The 21,745-nt window shown below is 33.4% G+C and overlaps 2 protein-coding genes and 1 pseudogene across 6 annotated transcripts; 2 read left to right on the forward strand and 1 right to left on the reverse strand.

Moving 5' to 3' along the window:
* The first annotated feature begins 6,699 nt into the window (after positions 1-6,699).
* Positions 6,700-14,550, forward strand: LOC111275882 (UBP1-associated protein 2C pseudogene; annotated as a pseudogene). Of its 3 annotated transcripts, none has more exons than XR_016333822.1 (2): positions 6,700-8,065; positions 14,412-14,550. The product of XR_016333822.1 is annotated as a UBP1-associated protein 2C pseudogene, transcript variant X3 (transcript). The 3 variants fall into 3 exon arrangements; XR_016333821.1 differs by lacking the exon at positions 14,412-14,550 and adding an exon at positions 10,605-10,885; XR_016333820.1 differs by lacking the exon at positions 14,412-14,550 and adding an exon at positions 9,572-10,003 and having other exon boundaries at positions 6,701-8,065.
* Positions 13,173-18,001, forward strand: LOC111275880 (uncharacterized). 2 transcript variants are annotated; one of them, XM_022861474.2, is made up of 6 exons: positions 13,173-13,240; positions 14,024-14,212; positions 14,412-15,861; positions 15,943-16,062; positions 16,704-16,858; positions 17,561-18,001. In XM_022861474.2, the coding sequence occupies exons 2-6, from the start codon at positions 14,120-14,122 to the stop codon at positions 17,759-17,761; spliced, it is 2,019 nt and encodes a 672-aa protein (XP_022717209.1). In that variant the 5' UTR covers positions 13,173-13,240; positions 14,024-14,119; the 3' UTR covers positions 17,762-18,001. The 2 variants fall into 2 exon arrangements, with proteins under 2 accessions (XP_022717209.1, XP_089610911.1); XM_089754785.1 differs by lacking the exon at positions 16,704-16,858 and having other exon boundaries at positions 17,561-17,752.
* Positions 17,944-20,498, reverse strand: TBL31 (trichome birefringence-like protein (DUF828)). Its single transcript, XM_022861475.2, has 5 exons — positions 20,021-20,498; positions 19,730-19,901; positions 19,431-19,630; positions 18,978-19,124; positions 17,944-18,470 (listed from the first exon to the last, which is right to left on the reverse strand). Exons 1-5 carry the CDS (start codon positions 20,380-20,382, stop codon positions 18,116-18,118), a joined length of 1,236 nt encoding a protein of 411 aa, XP_022717210.1. The 5' UTR covers positions 20,383-20,498; the 3' UTR covers positions 17,944-18,115.
* Between the last annotated feature and the right edge of the window lie 1,247 nt (positions 20,499-21,745).

A 21,745-nucleotide genomic window follows, 5' to 3' on the forward strand; every position in this document is an offset into this window, starting at 1 on the left:
AAACAACTGTCTTATTTATGAATACTCTAAAAGTATTGTACTATAAGAGATTGATAGGCAATGTAACCAAAAACTTTACAGATATGGTGATATCGAGTGAGATTATCGAAAATACCATTAAGAATGGCAAGCTCGATGCATGAAAGATGAATAGAGTAAAGAAATATAGAGTTCTAAAAAAAAAGAGAATGAAGTTCAAACAGTGAACTATGTAGGGCAACAGTTCAGAGGTTTCACGCCCTACCCTACGTCAGTCTATCATACCTATTACCCTCTCATAAATAATATCACATCCATTATTCATCCATATTAGCCATACCAACCATTACCACAACCAGCTTATCTATCTCAGTTTCAGCCATCTTTTCAGACATCCACATATTCTTACAACCATCCTGCTGCACTTATCAGGCTAGAATGAAGACCTAGTAATGGTCCAAGAGCCCTAAAAATTACCCAAAATAAAACTACTTTCGATCTCATACCCATGACATACACGAATCTGTACCCTTAATTTATCGAAAAATATTTACTAGCCCTTGTTATTGTTGAGCCTTTAAAACATCTGCTTCTCAAATGGTATGACCCTAATGCATATTACGATTATCATTATGGAAACTCAGGCCATTCTACTAAGAACTATACTATCCTTAAGCACAAAGTGTAAGGATTAATCAATGAAGGGGTGTTAAATTTTGAAACCAGCCAATGAAAAACTCCAAATGTTAATAAGAACCCTCTACCGAACCATATCAAACCATCAATAAATATTTCAATTGATGGGCATGCAAGCTATGTGAAGAAAAAGATAGAAAAAGTCAAAACTCTAATGGCTAAGGTGTTTGAAGTCGTGATTAAAGCTAATTTGTTGATGCCAATAGAACCTCAAAATTACTTTGAAGCGATTAACTCAACCGAGAGCTATAATTATCACAAAGATACTTTGAGACATTCTATCGAGAGTTGTCACAAATTTTTAAAGAGGTGCAGAAGTTGATGGTTATAGGTCGGATAGAGTTTTATAAAGAAAGAGAATAGTTGATGAAAGCTAAAATGTCTACCATTGATTTAAAGAATAAGTTTATGTGTAGACCAATAATAATTTATTATGAGGAAAAGTCAAAATTGAGGCCAGAAAAACCCATCTCTCGACCAATAGTGATAATCAAAGTTTTTGGCCCTTTTTCATACCAGAATGACAAAGCAATATCATGAAAGTACGATTATGATATCGTAGTCAATTCAGATATTACGAACATAATGGGCGTAAGAGGTATAACTCGAAGTGAAAGGTATTATACTCTAAAAGCTTTAGAGAAAGTCAGAAAAAGAAAACAAAGATGGTAGAAAAAGAGGGAAGTCAAAATAATCTTGTTGCAGTCTCAAAAAAAAAATATTAGAAGTCGATCTCTGAGAGTGAAGCTTGTGAATTTTTAAAGTTAATAAAACATAATGAGTATAGTATGGTAGAATAGCTTAACAAAATGTCAGCTAGAATTTCGCTATTATCATTACTGTTAAGCTCAAAGTCACACCGTAATGCTCTACTGAAAGTGCTTAATCAAGCATATGTGTCTCATAATGTATCCATTGAGTACATAAAATAACTTATTGGTAATCTGACAATTTCAAACTATATCTCTTTTAGTGATGAAAAGATTTCTCCTGAAGGTCGATGAAGTACCAAGGCTCTTCACATTACTGTAAAGTGTAAGAGTCATATAATGGTTAAGGTTTTAATCGATAATGGCTCATCCATCAATGTTATGTCTATGAATACTTTGGCAAAACTCCTTATTGATGGATCTTATATAAAGCCTAATCATATGATAGTTTGAGCCTTCGATGAAACTCGAAGAGAGGTGCTGGGAGACATAAAAATACCATTAAAAATTGGTCTGTACACTTTCAACGTGAAATTTCAAGTTATGGATATCTTTCTCTCATACAATTGCTTATTGGGTAGGTCATGGATTCATATGGCGGGTGCTGTTTCATCTTCATTGCATCAAAAAATTAAATTCATTAGTGTTAAAAAATTAACATGTGTGATAGAAGAAGAAGATTTACTGGTAACTCAACCAGTAAATACTTCTTATATGAAATCAGTAAATGAAGCACTAAAATGTTCTTATAGATCTTTCGAGATTACTAATGTAACCTATATGACTGAAAGATCTAAATTATATTCACCGCATCTGTCTACGACTATTAAAATGGTCGTTAAGTAGTTCACTAAAATGGGATGGTAACCTGAAACTGGACTAGAAAATAACCTATAATGAATTATAGAGCCACCAGCAGTATATGACAAGAAAGACAGATTCGGGTTAGGATATAAGCCAATAAGAGGGGATATAATAAAAAAGGTGAATGAGAAAAAAATAAAATGATGGCTAAAATGATGGCCTATAATTATTCTATACCTCTATGATTCTTTTCATTCGGGAGGATATATTTACCCAAATTTGCCTAAAGCCCTAAATGCAAGATTTGTGGAAGAGTTTTCTGAGTTGACCATTCAAATGGTGGATGATGAAGAAAAGAAAAGACGAGATGAAGAGCTGTTCATGCACCATTGTCTTTCAAATTTGAGCTAAATAATTGAAGAGTCGTAGAGCTATCTGTTATCTTTAAAACTTCTGAAAAGTAATGTATTATGAAACTTTAAATCCCTAATTGCTTTTATGAGCATTAGGTGATCTTTTGTGGTGTCTTTATGTTTGTCGTTTTAATAAAAGACTTAAAAGATACATCCACATTTCTTCTATTGTTTTCATCTTTATTTTGCTTTTCATTTTCTCTTTCCATCATTTTCCTACCATTTCATTTTTGTATGCTAATATTCTCTTCATCTTACCATTTACAGGGTCTCAAATAATAAACATAAAGATAATCATGGCAATAATCTCGAATTTGATTTCAAAAACTTAATTCATATTGATGAACTTGATAATTAAGAAGATTCAGATAACTACACACTGCCTTTTGATTTGTTAAAATTAATAGAACATAAAGATAAGCTAATTGAACCCCACTAGAAAATTACTAAATTAGTGAATTTGGGAGACAGTGAAAACAAAAGCGAGATCAAAGTTGGTACATCCTTTTTACCAAGTGAAAGGCAAAAGCTAGAAGAGCTGCTCTGAGAATATGTGGATGTAGTCACGTGGTCTTACCAGGATATGCCAAGCCTCAGTACTAATATTATAAAACACAAGTTGCCTTTAAAACCAAAATGCAAACCGATGTAACAAAAGCTAATGCGTATGAAGCCGGAGATGCTACTGAAAATTAAAGAGGAAGTGAAGAAGCAATTTGATGCTGGATTTTTGAAGGTGGTAAAATATCTTGAATAGATAGCTAATATAATGCTAGTCAATTATCACTCATTCAAGCATAGGGCACGATCAGAGCTCTATAAATAGAGCTCCTAACGAAACCAAAAAAAAAAAGGGAAAGATAGAAAAAAAAAGAACTGCCAAAAAAATTTTCAGAATAAAAAAAAATGTTCTATCAAAAAGGATACACTGCAAAAAAAAAAAAGCTTTTTGCTAGAAAAACAATAAAAAATATACAAAACAATCAACTTAGTCCCTTCGAACGGGGAATCCAGCATTGAGATCACCTGAAAAAAAAAGTGGTCAGAATTAAAAAAAAATTTGATTGAATCTTTTCAGGCCAGATCTGCATGATTGGGAGCCTTTTTTCATAGAACTGAGCTCAAATCTGGACTTAGGATGTTGTAAAGAGTTTTTTGAGGGATTTAAAAATTTTTCAACACCGACGACGGTGGTCGGAGTTCACCGGTGACGAGGAACATGATCGTCGTCATTGCGGATGGTCACCGGCCTTAAACCAGTCTAAAAAAAAAAGAAAGAGGAAGAGAGAAAAAAAATTTTGAAGGGAGAGGAAGAAATGAGCTGAAAAAAAAAATTTTAAGCTTTTATAGAAACTGTTAAAGGCCAAAACAACGCCGTTTTAATAAGTGCCAAAATGACTTGACCCGAGGTCCGTAAAATCAACCCAATAACCCGACTCACCCTTGACCTTGATCGGTCCAGATAAACCAGACTAGACTGAACCAGATCGCGCTGAACCGTCGAATTACCCAGACTTCGCTAAACTGCTGAATCACCCAGACCAAATTGAGCCGTCGAACCAGACCAGACTTCGTGTTGACCGGATCGTTGACTAGTTCGGTTCAGGTAAAAAAATTATTTTTTGATCTTTTTGATTTTTTTAAAAATATTATTTTTGTTATTTTAAATTTTGTTATTAATATTTATGCGTGTTAAAATATTTAAATTTGCTAGAATAAATTTTTGTTGTTTTGTAATATTAACAAATAAAAATAAATAATGAAATATACAACAAAAATTTGTGATAATTTTGTTATTTTTAAAATAACTCTTATAAAATAATAAAAAATAAGAAAAAAAATTTTTTTATCCGACGATGAAATTCAAAGGTACTCCAAGTAGTGATACATATGAAATCTCTAGGTGAGAAGATTTTTTTTAAATACTATCAGTGTATTGGAGTATTTATAAAAAAAATTTCTTTTTTTCTTATAAAATAATAAATAAAAATTAACTAATAAATAAGAATAAGCAAAAAAATGAAAAAAAAAGAAAAATTTATCCAATGATGGGATTCTAAAAATATTCCAGGTATAGATGCTTTAAGAACTCTTTAGGTGAAAAGATATTTTTTAAATATTACTAGTGTATTGAAATATTTATAAAAAATCTTCAATATAATAAAAATTCCTCTTTTCTTCATTTGTTTAAATGAAAATAGTAATAAAAATTAATAAATTTTTTAAAATAAAAAATAAGATGTGTGCATCTACATGTCATTATTTGCATTGCATGCATGACATAATTTTTACAAAAAGTAAATTCAGACCTCCGATGATGAGATTTTAAGATATTTCGAAAAGCGATGCCTAAAAAATTTCTAAGTGAGAAAAAGTTCTTCTAATATTATCAACGTATTGGAACAATTTAAGAATTATTTCAATAAAAATGTTCAAATTTATTTTTCTCGAATTAAACTTGAATAATAAATATGAAATAAAATTAAAGGAAAAACCAAAAAATGCAATAAACAAAAAGAAATCAAAGAAATTACTTTATAAACACCGAAATTAAGACTGTTTTCTATCAAAATCAAAAGATAACATGTAGTTAATTGGTACCATTTTTTAAATGAGCGCTGTGGGGGTGTTAATCCTTCCTTACACATAACCGACTCCCGAACTCAGACTGTTACGCAGACCCTAAAATTATCCTTTTAATAAATTTTAATTAATTTTAAGATTTCATTAAAAGGATATGTTTTAATAGGTGACCAATTGCACCTAACCAAAAAATATTGATGACGATTCCGTTATTTTTTTATTTTCGTTTCCAAATTCGTCGGGAGGACCCAAAACCGTTATGACATTAATAATTTTAATAATTTATTAATTTCATAAATTTCAAATAATTTAAAATTTTATTATACATAAATTTTAATTTAATATCTTTAATATTTATTTTATCTTCTCATTATAATTCACTTTACTGTTATCTTGTTTTTGCATTCAAATATATATCTCTTCATTGATTTTAATTTCATTGCTACAGTAACCAATGTTACCTTTACAATAATCAATTTACTATCATCGTTATTATTAATCTCACCAAATTCAATTTTACCATCCATCCAAACAAACCTTAGGTCTACATAATATATTCTTCAAGCCTTCACTACAATAATATCTTTTCATATAAGAATGAAAACAAAGCAGATATCTGCTATTTTTAAGATATTTGTACGTGAATAATATTCGAATCCAATTAAATAATTGTTTAAGTTTAATATTATTATCCAAATCTGAATATATTTAAATAAGCATTACCCGTTAAAATATTCATTTATATAAAAATTTCGTCAAAATATAAAATAAATAATAATTTAATTTAAAATTCAAATTCAAATTCACTCTTAATTAATAATAAATAAAAGTTATTTTTTAATAGCCAAAATCTTCTACATACATAAAATTTTATATATTTTACATATATAAATGGATGTCAGCTTTAAATACGAATTCAGATATCCATTACTATTCATTAAAATTGAAACAGATTTGGATTTTGAATATCTAGAGGATATTATTCGTATCCACTTTGGATAATAAATATCATATCCAAATTTGTTGATTATCCATTTATAATGATCCGAATCCAACATAAACTAATTGAATAATGACGAATAGCTATTTACTTACCATCCACTACCATCTCTACTTTTAAAATGAATCAATCTAATCTAATTAATTTAACAAATATATAAAAAATAAAAAAAACTTTAATTAAAAAACGTATGATGTGGATTAACATTAAATTCTGAATAAATCATTTCACCTATTTAAAATTATCAAAAGCTGAACACTGGTAATGGAAAGCCAGTATGATCTTGTAAGAGATTAAAGGATTAAATCTCAAAACTTATAAAAGAATTGTCGAAAAAAGGCCATGATGAAGTTACTACCACTTTCAAGCGGCAGCCCAAGAATGGACGGTAAGCCCAAAATCCAATAGACAATTGATATGCAAAAAAATTGTGTGACTTACGGCCCAAAACGAAATTGGCGTATAAGTTTCGACCCAAACTATCAAACACAAACACCATAAACCCGCTATAAAAGAAACAGCTTTGTATTTTCTTCAACCTCAAGTCGAAAGTCGTCTCTCTCTCTCTCTCACTAGAATTTGTTACGGTTAGGGTTTTACGTTAAGAACCCCAAAGATGCAATCCTTCGATCCAACAAAGAAACGTAAGCCGGATGATAACGGCATCGTTTCATCCGTATCGGAACCTGACCCAATCACCAACCTTACGCCACAAGACGGCCGCAAACTAATCGAGCGATTCACCGTCGATCAACTCCTTGATATCCTCCAAGACGCCGTTTCTTGCCATGAGGACGTCCTTTCCGCCGTCCAATCTATTGCGGATCAAGACCCATCTCAACGGAAGCTCTTCATCCGTGGGTTGGGTTCGGACACAACCACCGATGGCCTTCATTCACTTTTTTCCCTCTATGGGGAACTCGAAGAAGCGGTCGTTATCCTCGATAAGGCTACTGGGAAATCTAAAGGGTACGGGTTTGTTACTTTCAAGCACGTCGATGGTGCTTTGCTTGCTCTCAAAGAACCCAGCAAGAAAATCGACGGGAGAGTCACGGTGACACAGCTGGCGGCGGCTGGGAATTCGGGGGCGAATACTAACCTGGTGGATATTCATATGAGGAAGATTTATGTAGCCAATGTGCCGTATGATATGCCGGCGGATAAGTTATTGGGTCATTTTGCTCAGTATGGGGAAATAGAAGAGGGTCCGTTGGGGTTCGATAAGCAGACGGGGAAATCAAGGGGATTTGCTCTTTTTGTTTATAAGACGGCTGAAGGGGCTGAGGCGGCGTTGGTGGAACCGGTGAAGAACATTGATGGGAGACAAATGAATTGTAAGTTCGCTATTGAAGGAAAAAAAGGGAAGCCAGGACAAGATGGGATGATGCAAAGTGGAGGTGGGGCTCCGGGAAATGCAGAGATGGGGATGGGAGGACATGGAGGAGGATATTGTGGTCCTGGTGGACCAGGTGGTATGGGTGGTTATGGTGGGTTTTCGGGTGGGCTGCAAGGGCCGCCGGGTCCAATGGGTCATCCTCATCACTTGAATTCATCCGGAGTTGGGGTGGGTACTTTGAGTGGGAGTGGAGGGGGTGCTGGTAGTGGTTATGTTTCTGGACTTGCTGGACCGTATGGTGGGTATGGTGGACCGGGTTCGACTGGCTATGGTGGGTTGAGTGGTGCTGGTGGAGGGTCTTCATTGTATAGATTGCCACCGAGTTCTGTAGGGTTGCCGTCTGGTGGGTATCCGGAGAGTGCCCATTATAGCTTGTCTTCGTCTGTTGCTCTCCCTGGTCAACATCATCAAGGAGCTGGGACATCCAATTTGCCAAGGGTTCCACCTGGTGGAATGTATCCCAATGGACCATCTTTCTACTGAGGTAGTTCTCCTTCATTGCCTTTTTGTAAACTCTTTTATGCTTCATGAGGTGTTATGCGTTTTGATTTTGACTTTCTGGTGATTAGTTAGAATGAGATAATGTCTGTGTTTGTGAATGCTCGTGCTTTATTGTGGATATTTGTTCCCCGTGTGTGATTACTTGAAAATTGAAACCTTTTGGTTCTTTTCCTGCTTTGTTTGTTCTGAGTTGTGTTACTTGTGTGTTATATAGTTGTAGATGTCTGCGTGTAGTATTTTGCTGTTGCTTTTTGTCAAAGATACTATATGTTGCCACATTTTATTGTGTTTTCAAATGGTTCTTCACTGTTGGGCATTAGCTTTATATCTTCAATTATATGCCCATATTTTTTAATATATGTATACATTACTTGACCTTATTTATGTGTGGCTGATGGTTGGTATCTATACTGTTAGTATTAATGAATTCTCTAATTAAGAAAATATATAAAATTAAGGATATAAATGTCATTTATTATACCTATAAATGAGGATTTACATATTTTTAATTAATTTTGTTTTAAAATTTTTAACACATGCAATTGAGAGAAACTACCCACTCCCACAGTTACAGAACTTCGTTTTTCTTCCGTCTATTTTTTTCTCACATCTTTATTTCTTTTAACCCACATAGTTGCTGTGCTAAAATCTAGCTTTGCTTATTTCTGTATGGCAGCAAGGGTTCCTTCTTTGTGCTGTACCCCATAGAGAAATACTTTATTTGCCTTTTGAGTTATGGTGTTTAAGGCATATTATGTTCTTATGTTTAATCATGTATAAAGAACTGTATTAAGTAGGTTGTGGGTTTTACTAGTTGTTGGCCTGAACTTGTGTTTAGAAGAACAATCATTCTTGAAAACTTTTTGAAATTGAAATGTTAGTAATCGTCTGTATGCAAACTAGTTTTTTGGGTACATATTGTAACCATCTTCGTTGATTTGATTTTATTGATACCTATTTGGCCATTATTTCCAATTCAACTTGGCATAAACATGTTATTTTTGCATAGTAGATTATAACTTTGACATTCATCTTTTTTTGACTTGCTTTTGGTAGCCTGGCATGTGTAAACGGTGTTGATTTCCATTGTTAACTAATCTGAGGGAATATTATCCTCTTTGATTTCAAATGAAATCTAGCTTTGCTTTATTCGGTGTCTCAAACTCTCTTTTAGGAAAAGTTTTCCATCACTGTGGAGTTATTATGAATTTTTCCAGTTGTATTGCGTGATAGTTTGCTTTGCTGTTTGCTTATCTCTTTATAGTTGATTGTGTACAGTTGTTACAGTTGCTTTCCATTTCTGTTTATTCTATTTGTTTGTTTGACAAGTGAGAACGTCTGAGCTTATCCCATTCAAGTAAGTGCAGTGGTTGGTTGTTTTTGTTTCACTAGTTTTGCTTTAATACATTGCCTTCCAATTAGTGTTGACATTTGTTTTGCTTGATGGTGTGGAATGATGAATTGAGTTGTCAATGGGTGTTTGATTCAGGTTTATGACAGCTTGTTGGGCGCAGATGCTTTTTGTGGTTCTGGTGATTGCGTGAATGCAGACTATATATACTCTCTGGCTTGATGAATGTATTAGCTGGGCTCTTACAGCCACTTCTCTTTGATCTGCATCTTTAAGATGTTTATTTCTGAGTGCTGGTTTTCAAACTTGTGATCTAGATTAGTTTTTCTATGTTTTATTAGGAACCTTTGTCCCAGTGGGGCATTTTAGTCATTAGTATAGTTTTCTAATAGTATAAGTAGTGACATAATATTTTTGCCTATTTTGCTAGTAACTATATTTGTTATGCATCTCCTCTACTTGGAAGTTTATTTCTATGTTGGTAGATAATGCTATTCATGTTGGATTTTCTATTATGTACTCTGATGGTATATAGACTATAAACAAACCTGCAGCTTATTTTTATTGAAATTATATGTAGTTCTTTATTTTGATATATAAATTAATGGGGTGTTGAGAAACTGCACCAGAAAAATTTTACTTTCTTGTTACATAAATGAGTTTTAACACTTCAGTTAAGTAAGATCCTTTTCTAATGTAATTTATTGCATTCTTGTTACAACATTCACTTTTCAATTATGTGTTAAAGTTGCCACCGAAAGATGTCTTGAAGATTTTTGTGCCATCTTTTTATTACTTAGGGGCTAGAGTTTTGCTAGTCTTCTTCTGATACTTAATGTTCCTTTGTTCAAGTGGATGTATTTCTGGCTGCCTGGATCTGTATAAAATTGGTAGGTTGCCCTCATGACATGGATTTTTTGATTGGGTTCTTGTTTCAGTGAAGAATCTAATGATATTGGAGCAGCTAGTATTTCATTAAGTGTGCCAGTGATTTTGTTGGTTGCTTCTTGATGTGGTGCTGCTAGTTGTTGAGTGTTGATGTACATAATTGACAGTCTCCTTGTATTGTCATCTGTGTGGCCTAAGCTGGGTTTTGTTGGATTTATAAATGAGCTCTTGCTGTGGCTTTACCAATTCATTTGCAACATAAAATGAGTCTCTTTTCCCCCAGGTGCTGCAACTGTCTTTGGTGGCTGTCTTTGTTGGAGACGCTTTTTTTGTGCACAGTGGTGTGATGGACTTTGTGATCTGTATGTATTGAAGTTAGACATTTTGATAGGTTCTATAGGAGACTGGTTGAAAGGCTAGCTTTTACTTTCCTTTTGTCTTTTCTGGTGGCAGCTGTTTGCATCTATTAACTAGGTTTCTGTACATCATGAAAAATTTTAATCTACTTGCTGAAACCGTGGTCAGTATCCTATTGGAATGGATATAATGTGTTTTTGAAAAGAATTTCTATGTGTTATATGCTTGGTAGCTGATTTTGACATCTGCGCCTATCCAATTCTCTCATCATGTTCCTCTAAAAGGAGGCTCTGATGCAAATGATGTGAATGATTTTTAGTGGTTTTGTAGAAACCTTTTTATCATAATTTTGATTTGTGCTTGCCAAATTATACCTCAAATGCGATTTGCGGACTGAATTGCACAAGTTGTTGAAAGCTTTTTGCTTTTTACCACGATTCATTGTTGACCTTAAATGTCTTTTCTGAGATGTTAAATTTAGCTTTTGGAAATTGGGAGTGTCTTGCTTGGTTTCATAAGTAGATGAAAAATAAGGCTATTTGGTCCCAAGATTTTAAACTGACTACTCAAGAGGTCCTGGTTAAAGACACAAATATTTAACTAGTTTCATTGTCATTCCTATTTGGACTTGCATTTGTCTATCTAGGTTGCTTTCAAGAATATATATATATATATATATATATATTTTTTTTTTTTTTTTTTCTTTTTCTTTCGAGGAACTAGGAGCATGTTTCTCCTCTTTCTCTCTCTTCTTTTATTGTTGGGTAGGAAAGTTGTATACCTGACATCTTTTTATGGTCTTGGGTGGAATTGATGCTCTGATTCTATGCTAATGGCGTTGGTGTTTTCTTTTTTCCCCCCTTCTTTGCTTCCCATCTTTGGGCCGTTTGATGTGGATCTATGACTCACTGAGGATATAAAAATCAACCACAAAGATAAAGATGGAATCATGGAAGGAGGATGCGTATTCACAGCACTCAAATGAAGCAAGATGGAGTGGAGTGAGGATCTCCACTGATTCAGTCCGAGAAAATATCGATCATTAGCCCTCCATGAGCCTGCTCATATGACAAAATCAAGATTAGATATTGCTGGCTAACCATGAGCCTGCTTGTAATTTTCTCGAGATAAATGTCTGACATGGTGGTTGATTGGTGCAATGAACATGCAATTGTATCCTAACCCCAAGAAATTTGTCATGAAAATTCCTTGACATTCTTGTTTGTGTATATGTGGATTAAAAATCAAACGATTTCTTTGTCAAATTTCCCCCCTTGATTTGAACTTTCTAGGAATGAGGAGAAAAAAGTGTCATATTTGACAATTTCCAATGATTCCAACAAATTTCTTACGTTTATATTTTTATTTTCCTCACTATGGAGAATTTTGGACAAAATGGATAGAGACTTGACATGTATTGAAAATGTAAAGCACCAAGTTAAAAGAGTGATTGGCCATCGTATAGGAATTTGAAAGGGAATGGGATTATCAAGAAGCAACTTGTCTTAATTTTTTTATGTATATATACACACAAACGGTGATGATAGTGATATTACCAACAAATGAATGGTAAACTTGTTGGTTACTCTTTAATTATCCTCTCAATTCCTTAATCAACTTGACAACTTGGCAAGGAAGACAATGCATAATTATTTTTGAGTAATTGCAAAAATCTTTTCTAAATATGCATTATTTTTTAGTTTCAAAACATTATCAAAGAAATTGTAGGTTAACCAAGACAAGTTATGTTCAACGAAGAAAAAGGAGCCAGTTTGGGAGATTAAAACTGTCTCAAATTGGTTATATTTATAGATTTTTTTAACTTTTTCTAATTAATTGTTTGTTATTATTAATTAAATTGCGGTTTGTATGAAATGTATGGATTAATTTTATATATATAAATAAATACACAAATCACATTTAAGTTTTCAAAATGCATAATATGTTTTAAGTATACATTTTTAAGTCATATGAAAATTTTTATTACTTGTCTTAATATTAAAAATATATTCATAATTAATTAGCTTTATATTTTATTTGTATTATTATTCATTAAATTAATTGTAATTTATTCATATAAAATACAAATATTAGATATTTAAAAGAAAATAAATATATTTAATTTAATAAAAATAATTATTTTTAATTAATAACATTGTCTCGAATAAATACAAATACATTATTACATTTATTAAAAGGCATATAATCATATTTTAAAATTATTCGTCCATATATCAATAATATAAGTCATTCACATTGAATATTTTTTTTAAAACTTTGATGTTTATACATTTATTATATTAGATAGTAGATTTTATTTTATATATTAACATGTGAATTCTTAATTCTAATTAGTCGTATTAGAATAAAATAAAATTTTAAAAATATAAAAGAGGAGAAAAAACGGTGCGTTTTGCCCATTTAAAGTAAATTACTACTAAAACCCCTACGATTTGCCCTCATATAAACGCCTTCTCTCTCTTCCTCTGTCTCTGTCTCTCTCCAAACTCTGTTGATCAAAAACCAACGGCATCCCCCGTACACAACCTGCTCCGGCCACTGGTGAGCCACCGCACCTTCTCTACCTGCTTTTTCCCTATCTGGGTTTTTATTATATTCCTCAGTCTTTGGAATTTTCACGAGTAAAATTTCATATAAAAATCGTTGCTTTTCATGAAATTGGGTTCTCTTCCTATGTAAAGTATCTATTTTTATACGTATATTTTTATGTAAAATCGAATTTTATTTATAAAAAAAATCTGATGATTTTGTAAAGATACAATTTTCGGATGATTTTCGCACTCTCTTTGTATATGCGTGATGCATGCATGTCTTCATTTTTTTATGTATGTATGGTTGTGAAAAAGTGATAAACATTGTCTTTCCCTTTTCCTTGGGAAATAATAGAAAGGCAAATACTCCTTTAATGGAATTTTTGAAGGCAAGAATGGGAAACAGTTTTCTCTGTGTTGTTGTTTGTAGAGTGATGATACTTTTGGGTAGCTAAGTTTGTGAAATCAGCTTTTGGGAAGTAAAAATTTTTAGATTTCTTGAAACTTGTTTTCTTGAGATGGTTGGCCATGTAGGGTATTGTGATTTCAAGTACTATGAGCTGTTAATTTGTGGAGTGAGTAATTAAAATGTATTTTTCCATCACTCTGTTTATAATGTATGATGAATTAACGGTACTTTGATTGCTGTCATGGTAGTTGGGAAGACATTTTGGTTAAATCTATTTTCACATTCTGTTTGCACTTTCTATTTGACATTTAGTCTATTGTAGCTTACATCCTTTGAAGCTCATCAAGTTCTCTGAGTGTTCAGTACAATTTGTAATCTTTTCAGGCTAAATTAATGATCCCGGGGCAGGAATAATGCCATATACCTGTTAAAAGAACAGATGTATGCGTGAAATTGGCTTTGACAGTCTGATACTCAGAAATGGATTTTAAATTTAACAGTATCGGCTGGGTGGGGGGCATTTACCAGAAGTTTGAAACGTTGTGCCATGAGGTGGATAATATTGTGAACCAGGTATTAATAGTTTAATCCGAGTATGAGGGAACTGCTTTCTCGCTTCCCCCCACTGCCTTCCCCCTCCCATCTTTATCATCCATGCTGCGGTATCACTTGGCTGAATGATATTATGCAATCAGTAGTGTTTTATGCACTCAAGAATATGTATGCTTGGCTTGAAATTCTTTCATAATCTTGTAAATGGCTTTATCTGCAGGACACTGTCAAATATGTTGAAAACCAGGCACAAAGTGTGGGTAAAAGCGTGAAGAGATTTTATTCTGATGTCATACATGAAATACTGCCTCCTTTAAAACATGAAGGTCTAGGAGTTGCTTTAAAAAGAAGTGCCACAATTGATACCTATGTTAAACCAAAGGCTGCTATTGAGGAAGATCACATAGACACTGTTGGTAAGCTATCACATGTCGAGCCTGTTGCAGTTGATCCCATTGAAAAACAGCTTGATCATGCTTCTAATGAACTTTGCCTTTCAAATCTACTTAGTACTCCAACTTCTGGTGATGCCCTTAATGGAGCAAAGTCAGACATAATGTCAGGACAAGTCAATGATGTTTTGAAAAATACAAGCTCTGATGTAAACATAGAAGAAAATACCATAATGGAAAAAACATCTGGGTCTGATGTACTAGAGTTGATCTCTCCTAGCGAGGAAGAATCCTTTGGAGATTCATTGGCAAATGAATTCATTGATTGTAATAATAAAAATTCATGCAGGTTTGTAGGTGAAGTTTCTCTTACGAAGTCATTTCATGACATGGAGTTTCAATCCCCTGAAAAGGAGGGAACAGTTAATAACATTGCAGTTGATGAGGTCAAAAAACAGCTTGATTGTGCTTTTGGTGAGCTTTGCCTTGTAGACCAACCAAATAACTCTAATTCTGTGGATTCCCTTTTGGGGAAAGAACACTTAACTTCAGAACAAGTTGCTGATGTTTTGAAAGATACAAAACCTGAAGTGAACATAGAGGAAAATGCCACAATGGAAAAGCCTTCAGCATCTGAGGTGTCAGAGTTTATCTCTCCTGTTGTGAAGGAATCCTGTGGATCTTCATTGTTGAATGAGTTCATTGATTATAATGATAAAGAAAGGTTTTGGGTTGAAGCGGAGGTTTCTCCAGTAACTTCAGTTCATGATGTGAGAAGGCCATCTGCATCAGATGTTTCAGACTTGATCTCTCCTTGTGAGGAAGAATCCTTCAGAGCTTCATTGGTCCCTGAGTTTGTTGATTGTAATGATAAAAGTCCACGTGTGGTTTGCACTGATGTTTCTCCTGCAACTTTAGTTCATGGCAACCAAAATTCAGAAACAGTTAAGAATGACTTTACAGATGATTCTGAGTGTGTCCCAGACGCCTCAGGTGGTATTACTTCGTCAAAAATGACTTCTTCAGTCATATGTTGTGAGGAAAATATGGCAGAGATTGGAGTTGATTCTTCTTGTGGTTCAATATTTAACGAATTTTATTTGCCTGAGAATTCATCTGCAAAAGCATTTCTTTATCATGACTCTGTTCATGTGGCTGAGTTGGTTTCTCACAATGTGCATTCATCTTCCATGTTGACCCCACTTCTATCCAATGAGAAGAAGTTGACGGGGGCAGTATCTATGTCATCTAACAGTGACTTATCATTGGAATTACTTGGTTAGTATCCTGCTCTTATGTAATGAGCATCTATTTTGTTTCCTTGTACAGTTGGTTTTCATCTCACTTTTGATTTGGCAGAAAATGATGCCTCCAGAACTGTTAATGGCACAGAGTCTCTGACTGCAATATCAGGAATAAAAAATGTTTACTTTGGTGGTGAATCTGCTCAACTTCAGGCTTTATCCTCTTCTGATATTGGTACGTAAGCAAAATGCATAATTTGATAGCTTTCTTCTCTTCCCTCTTGTTAAGTGTGTTTCTCTATCCTCACCTTTATTAATGTCAAATTCAATTGCAGTGGTTGTAATTATGATATCAATAATGATGATAATGATGATGCAAACTCTACAATTTCAACCTTGCATGACATAGTAATAATGATAATAATTTTGTACTTCAAATGTCAAACCTTCAGAAACCTAGCTTGCTTTACATCAGTGGCAATGCACATTTCTAGTTGTTTATTTTTCTGCCAATTGCAGTACAAGGCCATTCTATGTCCAGTAATTAAATAATATAACTTCAAAAAGAAAGTTTCTGGAAAAAATATGTGGGTAATATATTTATAGGGTTAGATGATTCAGTAATGTGATCATAATGACTTTCAAAATAATCAATGTATGTGTGTTTGTGTATTTCTAAAGTATGAAGTCACTAGTTTTTACCAATGATGAATGATTTCCTTGATGTTGTGCATTTTTGGAGGACTTGGTTTGCACCGTAGCATAAAAAGTTCTGTTTTACAGTGGCTTTTGATATTCTCATTGGAATGAAAGAACTGTTGACCGGGGAAGGTTTTCTAATTCTTTACCTTCTCTAATTTTAAAAACCATGAACAGGACCTATAGATGATTCCACCGATGATATCTGTGTTTCTTCCATGGAGACCATTGAATTGTGTGATGAGGTGAAGCTTGAAGATAGCTGTGTCATTGTTGATAGTACTGCACTTTATGCTGTCTCTCGTATAATGAGAAAACACAGATCATACAAGGTTTCTTTCTCTGACTCTGACACACACACACACGCACTCACACTCATAGTTACATGCATTGGACTTATTACTTTTCAACATGACAAAATATGATAGCAGTTCTCCATATGAATTTTCTGTTTAATCAGTATCAAATCATACTTGGTGAATAAGTTGTTGATGAGAAAATTGTACATATGAAAACGGAGAGTTGATATTATGAGTGTCTCTGAACATAAACATAACTTATTTGCTAAGTATTTGAAATCCTTACAATTTGATACTCATAGTTACTTTATTCATTTTCTTCTCATTAGTTTTTCTAAAGGATCCAACACAATTGACTTTTTTTTCGATTTTGTGGGAATAATTAGCAATTATTAATGGTGCATTTAGATTAAAAAAACAAAAATTGATTATATTCTCGAGGATTCTGAAATGGAAGAATTTAGAAGTTAAGACTACGTCTGTTGAGATTCCATGATTGAAGGGAAGTTAGAAATTTAGAAATGAGGAATACTTGGTATGTGGAGTTCCAACTATCTGCTTGACGCGTATGATATTATATTAATGAAAATGAACTTTAAGTTACTTTTATGTTGATGCTTTAGATAAATGGGACCTAATTAGGATGTCCTATGCCTTATCTAATAGCTTCTTTTACTTTCTAAATAAACTTAGCTAATTTGATTTGCCTGCTACTTTGTTATTCTCTTTCAATAGAAAAGGGTCCAGGATGCTTTAACTTCAAAAAAGAGGCTGACAAAGGAGTATGAGCAGCTAGCTATTTGGTTTGGAGATGCAGATATGGGGTCAAACCAGGATCATTTACAAACTCTACGGCCATCTTCCTCTACCACAACCTTGGAGTGCAAAAATCTGCAAACAGAACTTGTATGTGATTCTGAGTGGGAACTCCTCTAAGTAAATAAAGAAACTAGGTTGGATGGCTTCTGACCGGATTCATTCTCAAGCCTTTTGCTTGTGCCATAAGAATGAGTTGCACTGTAAATAATCATGTTCAAAGTTCCACCTTCTGTAAAGGTATTTCCAATAAAAGCACGGTTAATCAATCTGTCTTGTAAATCAAATAGTCTGCCATAAGTGGCACAACATTTCAACTTTCAATGGTATATTTATCTAGTTCTATCTATTTTTCTTATACATACAGTGGCAGGAGCCATTTTTTCTTCACTATTAAGCTTCCAATCACTATTTTTTGTATCATTATTTTGATGTACCTCTCAAATTTTTGAGAGGCAATAGTATTTGTTGAGGTTACAAAAAATTTTGATAACTCTGCAACAAATATGCAAACAAAATCTCATTCCATGTATCAGGTACTCCAGGTAAACACCAATGAATGCAATCAGCAAAATTCTTTGGGGCAGCTCTCTGTTCCTTTGTCAAGAGTTTGCCCCTTCTTTCGCCAAAAACTGTTGTATGAGCATCTTTCCTGTATTCTGATAATTGGGTGATGTTCAAAAATGTGACATTGATTTTAAGGTCTCTTAAAATATCATGAATTATCTTCATGATAGCTAGGTTAGATCCTGTGCCCCAGTATGAACCTTGGATCGGGTAAGACTCGTTGAAGCAGTTTTCATTGCTGCCTGGCTTCCATTCCCAACTCCTGCAAAAGGAAAATTTACAATAAGTTTAAGAGTTCTTTTTGGTATAGAAGAGGCTGCATCTTAAGGAGAGGAGAAAGGATTAAGGATTGCGAGTGTTAAGATTTGAACTTTAAACTTGCCCATGCTACCTATAAAAGGTGATTGTATAAACTAATTCAATTAAGTTTTACAAAGAAGGCCATATCTTAGAGATAGGGGAAGAGAGTTCCGGTGTTAAGATTTGAACCATAAACCTATCAATGCCACCTATTAAAGGTGGTTACATGAACTAATTCATCTAAGTTTTAGGTTTTTTTTTTTCTTTATTTTCAATTAAGATTAAAGTTCTCCTAACCAAGAAATGAACTGTCAGTGGTTTAAAAACAGGGAAGAAATTAAATGAAAGGAGTTAAACAAAAATGGAAAACAAAGACTTGGTTTTGCCAGTTAAAGCCTTTAGCTCAGATGTAATGTAAAAGCAGGCAGTTTGCTATCATGGTACTTGTCAAATAATGAGTGAAACTCACCATAAGTGTGTTGGGGACATACTCATGAAGAAGACCTTTTGCAGATGAGGATTAATGTTGGATTCTAGCCAATTTGCCCAAGTCTCCAATGCAATTCTGTAAGCTTTGGTGACATTATATTCTTGAACATTGTCCACGGATCCATAGCTGAAAGCAATAACCAGAAAAAGAAACTATTACCTTCTTTCAGATTCCAAAATTTCTCAACTTCTGCAGAAAAAAAAAACTAAGTTTGAAAATCAAATGCAAAATCCTTTCAAGTGAGTTTAGGATTTTGTGCTACAACTACAGCGATGTCTCTGGTTCATTCTGCGCTGTATTGGTTGAAATTCCATGATAGCTTAAGACAAAGAAATGAGAAATCTAAGACAATGCCATGGTTGAAGTGCAAGTCTAATGAAATGACTGACAGAAAAGAACAGGAACTAGTCTGTAGGTATACCAAGTACTTACGTAGCATTAATCTGAGGCTTGTACATCCACCAAACATAGCTCTCAAATACCAACACATCCACTCCTTCCCAACTCTTGCCGTGTTTAGATATAGAGTCAAGGTTCACCAGACGTTTTAGTACAGTATGATTTGTTGCATGATCTGAATTCGATTCCACAATGAAAGGAGCCCAATAGTACTCGATCGATGCATTGTACTCCTGAATTCAAATCCAGAAGAAGGAAATCAGGAATGACCCAACGAAGTTTATCACAGGAAAACACAATTCAAAATCTCAGTGGAGAAGCAGGTTGAATACCTTAGCTTTAAAGATCTTCCTGGGAGGAATTCTTTCAAAGGATTTCTTTCCTTTGGGAATAACAGATTGTACCAAACAGACCATTGATTCAAATTGGGCTCTTTGAACCGAATCTCCTATAAACATCAATCTTTTGTTTCTCAAAATGTCCAATAGCTTCAGCGGATCAAACCTGGAAGGTCACAGAATATTTCAAGTGCTTCCTGAACCTTAGTAACATTACTGCTTAAGTAGAAGTTTAGATAGTCGATAAAGATAGAATTGAAGGCTTGTAGTTTCAAGAACATATACCTGGGTAGTTTGCATGCATGAGGCTGCCACCTCCAGTTTTGGTAGAAAGAATCAGGCCTGCCATTTTTCAGACAAGTAGTCTGCTTAACCAAGTAAGGGCAGCTATTTTCTTTATAAAGGGGATACGACACATTGTCCCAAACCCATCGCCCTTCAAACAGATTGCAACTTTCATCCATCCGATCTTCTGGTAAAACAAAAACTGATTTCCTTTGCTTCCCTGGCTTGCCATATAACTGAAAAACATAGCTTTTCCTACTCTTCAAGCAATCAAAAACTAGTTGTGCCGTTCCTAAAACGAGAAGGGAAGCCAATAAGACAGGAAACAATGATTGGATCTTCACTGCAGCTTGTGTCTTCATTGAGTCCAGGAGGATGGAAAAAAAATTGTTGTATTGCTTTTTTAGCTCATTGTTGGTTACAGTTTTCTATGTATTTGAAGCTTTATCTTGAAACTTAAGCATCTAAAAAAAAGAAACTCCATGTAACCACCAGTTGTTAGGATCAAGTTTAGGTAGCAGGCTAAGATTTTCAATTTGACTCCAGTTGGAAGTTTGCCGTCATGAATGAAATTGGACCAACAGTCATGTGATATATTGATAAAGTGTTGGACTCAATCTCAGTGATCAGGATTAAATTTTTCCTAATCTTGAGTAAGAGAAAAAAAAAAGAAATCATGAATGAAAGTGATTTTCATTTTTTTTTTTGCCCCCCCACATGCAAAAGAGAATTTTTATTTCCTTCTAATTTCTATGCTTCAAAAAAGGTCTAGCATCAAATTCCCAAACTAGACAATGATCAACATCAGTGGTTGGTAGCTTTGAGTTTGCTGGTTCATGTTTTTCAATTCTTCTGGATTTTTATATGCTTTAGATTGTGACACATTGGGGGTTGGGAAACAGATTCAATTTTCAAGCTGTGGAAACTTGAATGCTAGATTAAGGCAAATAATAATTGCTTCTAGTCTATTTTTAGAAGTAATAGCTCAACCGATTGCTTTGTCGGTCATAAATCCGTGTGTTGTTTTCTTTGTCAATAAAAGTTAGTAAGATTTTTTTTTTCATTTTTAATTAAAATAAAAACACCTTTGCACCTAAAATAATTCAAGATAATGAAACAATGGTTTAAATTCAGGTTAAACCAATACTATATGGAAAATTAAACTCAATACTATATTTTCCATTTTTTTTCTATTAGAGGGTAAAAATATCTTTAAATATAATTTTTTTTTGTGTGTGTGGCTAACTCGTAACGGTGTAAATTTAGGAAAAACTATAAATTTTTACGGATAAAATTAATAAAATGATATATAAACTTGAGCTTACAATATAATAAAAAAATAAAAAATAATTAAAATATGAAACATGTAATAATTTTTTAATTTCTTTTGTAAAATTGAAAAAATTACGATTAATATGTAGAAACGGAACTCTAAATTTATTTTATAAATTGAAAAAAGCAAAATTAAGTTAAACAAATTAAAATCTCTTTAAGCCATGTTAAAAAATTTAATGAGATTTTCAGTATGTTAAAAATGTGTTTCTGATAAGAAAAATACACTAAATTAAAAGCTTAAATTTTCACTTCTGATATTAAATAATGGAGTAATAATAATTAAAAAAAAAAACTAAAAAGGCAAAACAATGATCAATTTTAACTTCAAAAAGAAAAAAGAAAAAATAAAAAATATCTTCCCACCAAAAATCTAAAACCCTAGATAAAACC

The sequence above is a fragment of the Durio zibethinus genome, chromosome 25 (genome assembly GCF_047325235.1).
Source record: "Durio zibethinus cultivar Kanyao isolate XHJ-2024 chromosome 25, ASM4732523v1, whole genome shotgun sequence".
In the NCBI taxonomy this organism is placed as follows: Eukaryota; Viridiplantae; Streptophyta; class Magnoliopsida; order Malvales; family Malvaceae; genus Durio; species Durio zibethinus.

Bases quoted from the DNA above. Each gene is read 5' to 3' on its own strand.
- TBL31 (XM_022861475.2), bottom strand. From the start codon at position 20,382: ATGAAGACACAAGCTGCAGTGAAGATCCAATCATTGTTTCCTGTCTTA. The intron at 19,902-20,020 runs GTATATGTTCTT...GTGACCTTCCAG, and splicing joins CATGCATGCAAACTACCCAG to GTTTGATCCGCTGAAGCTAT. The intron at 18,471-18,977 runs GTGAGTTTCACT...TTCCTTTTGCAG, and splicing joins ATGTCCCCAACACACTTATG to GAGTTGGGAATGGAAGCCAG.
- LOC111275880 (XM_022861474.2), top strand. From the start codon at position 14,120: ATGGATTTTAAATTTAACAGTATCGGCTGGGTGGGGGGCATTTACCAG. The intron at 14,213-14,411 runs GTATTAATAGTT...CTTTATCTGCAG, and splicing joins TGGATAATATTGTGAACCAG to GACACTGTCAAATATGTTGA. The intron at 16,859-17,560 runs GTTTCTTTCTCT...CTCTTTCAATAG, and splicing joins GAAAACACAGATCATACAAG to AAAAGGGTCCAGGATGCTTT.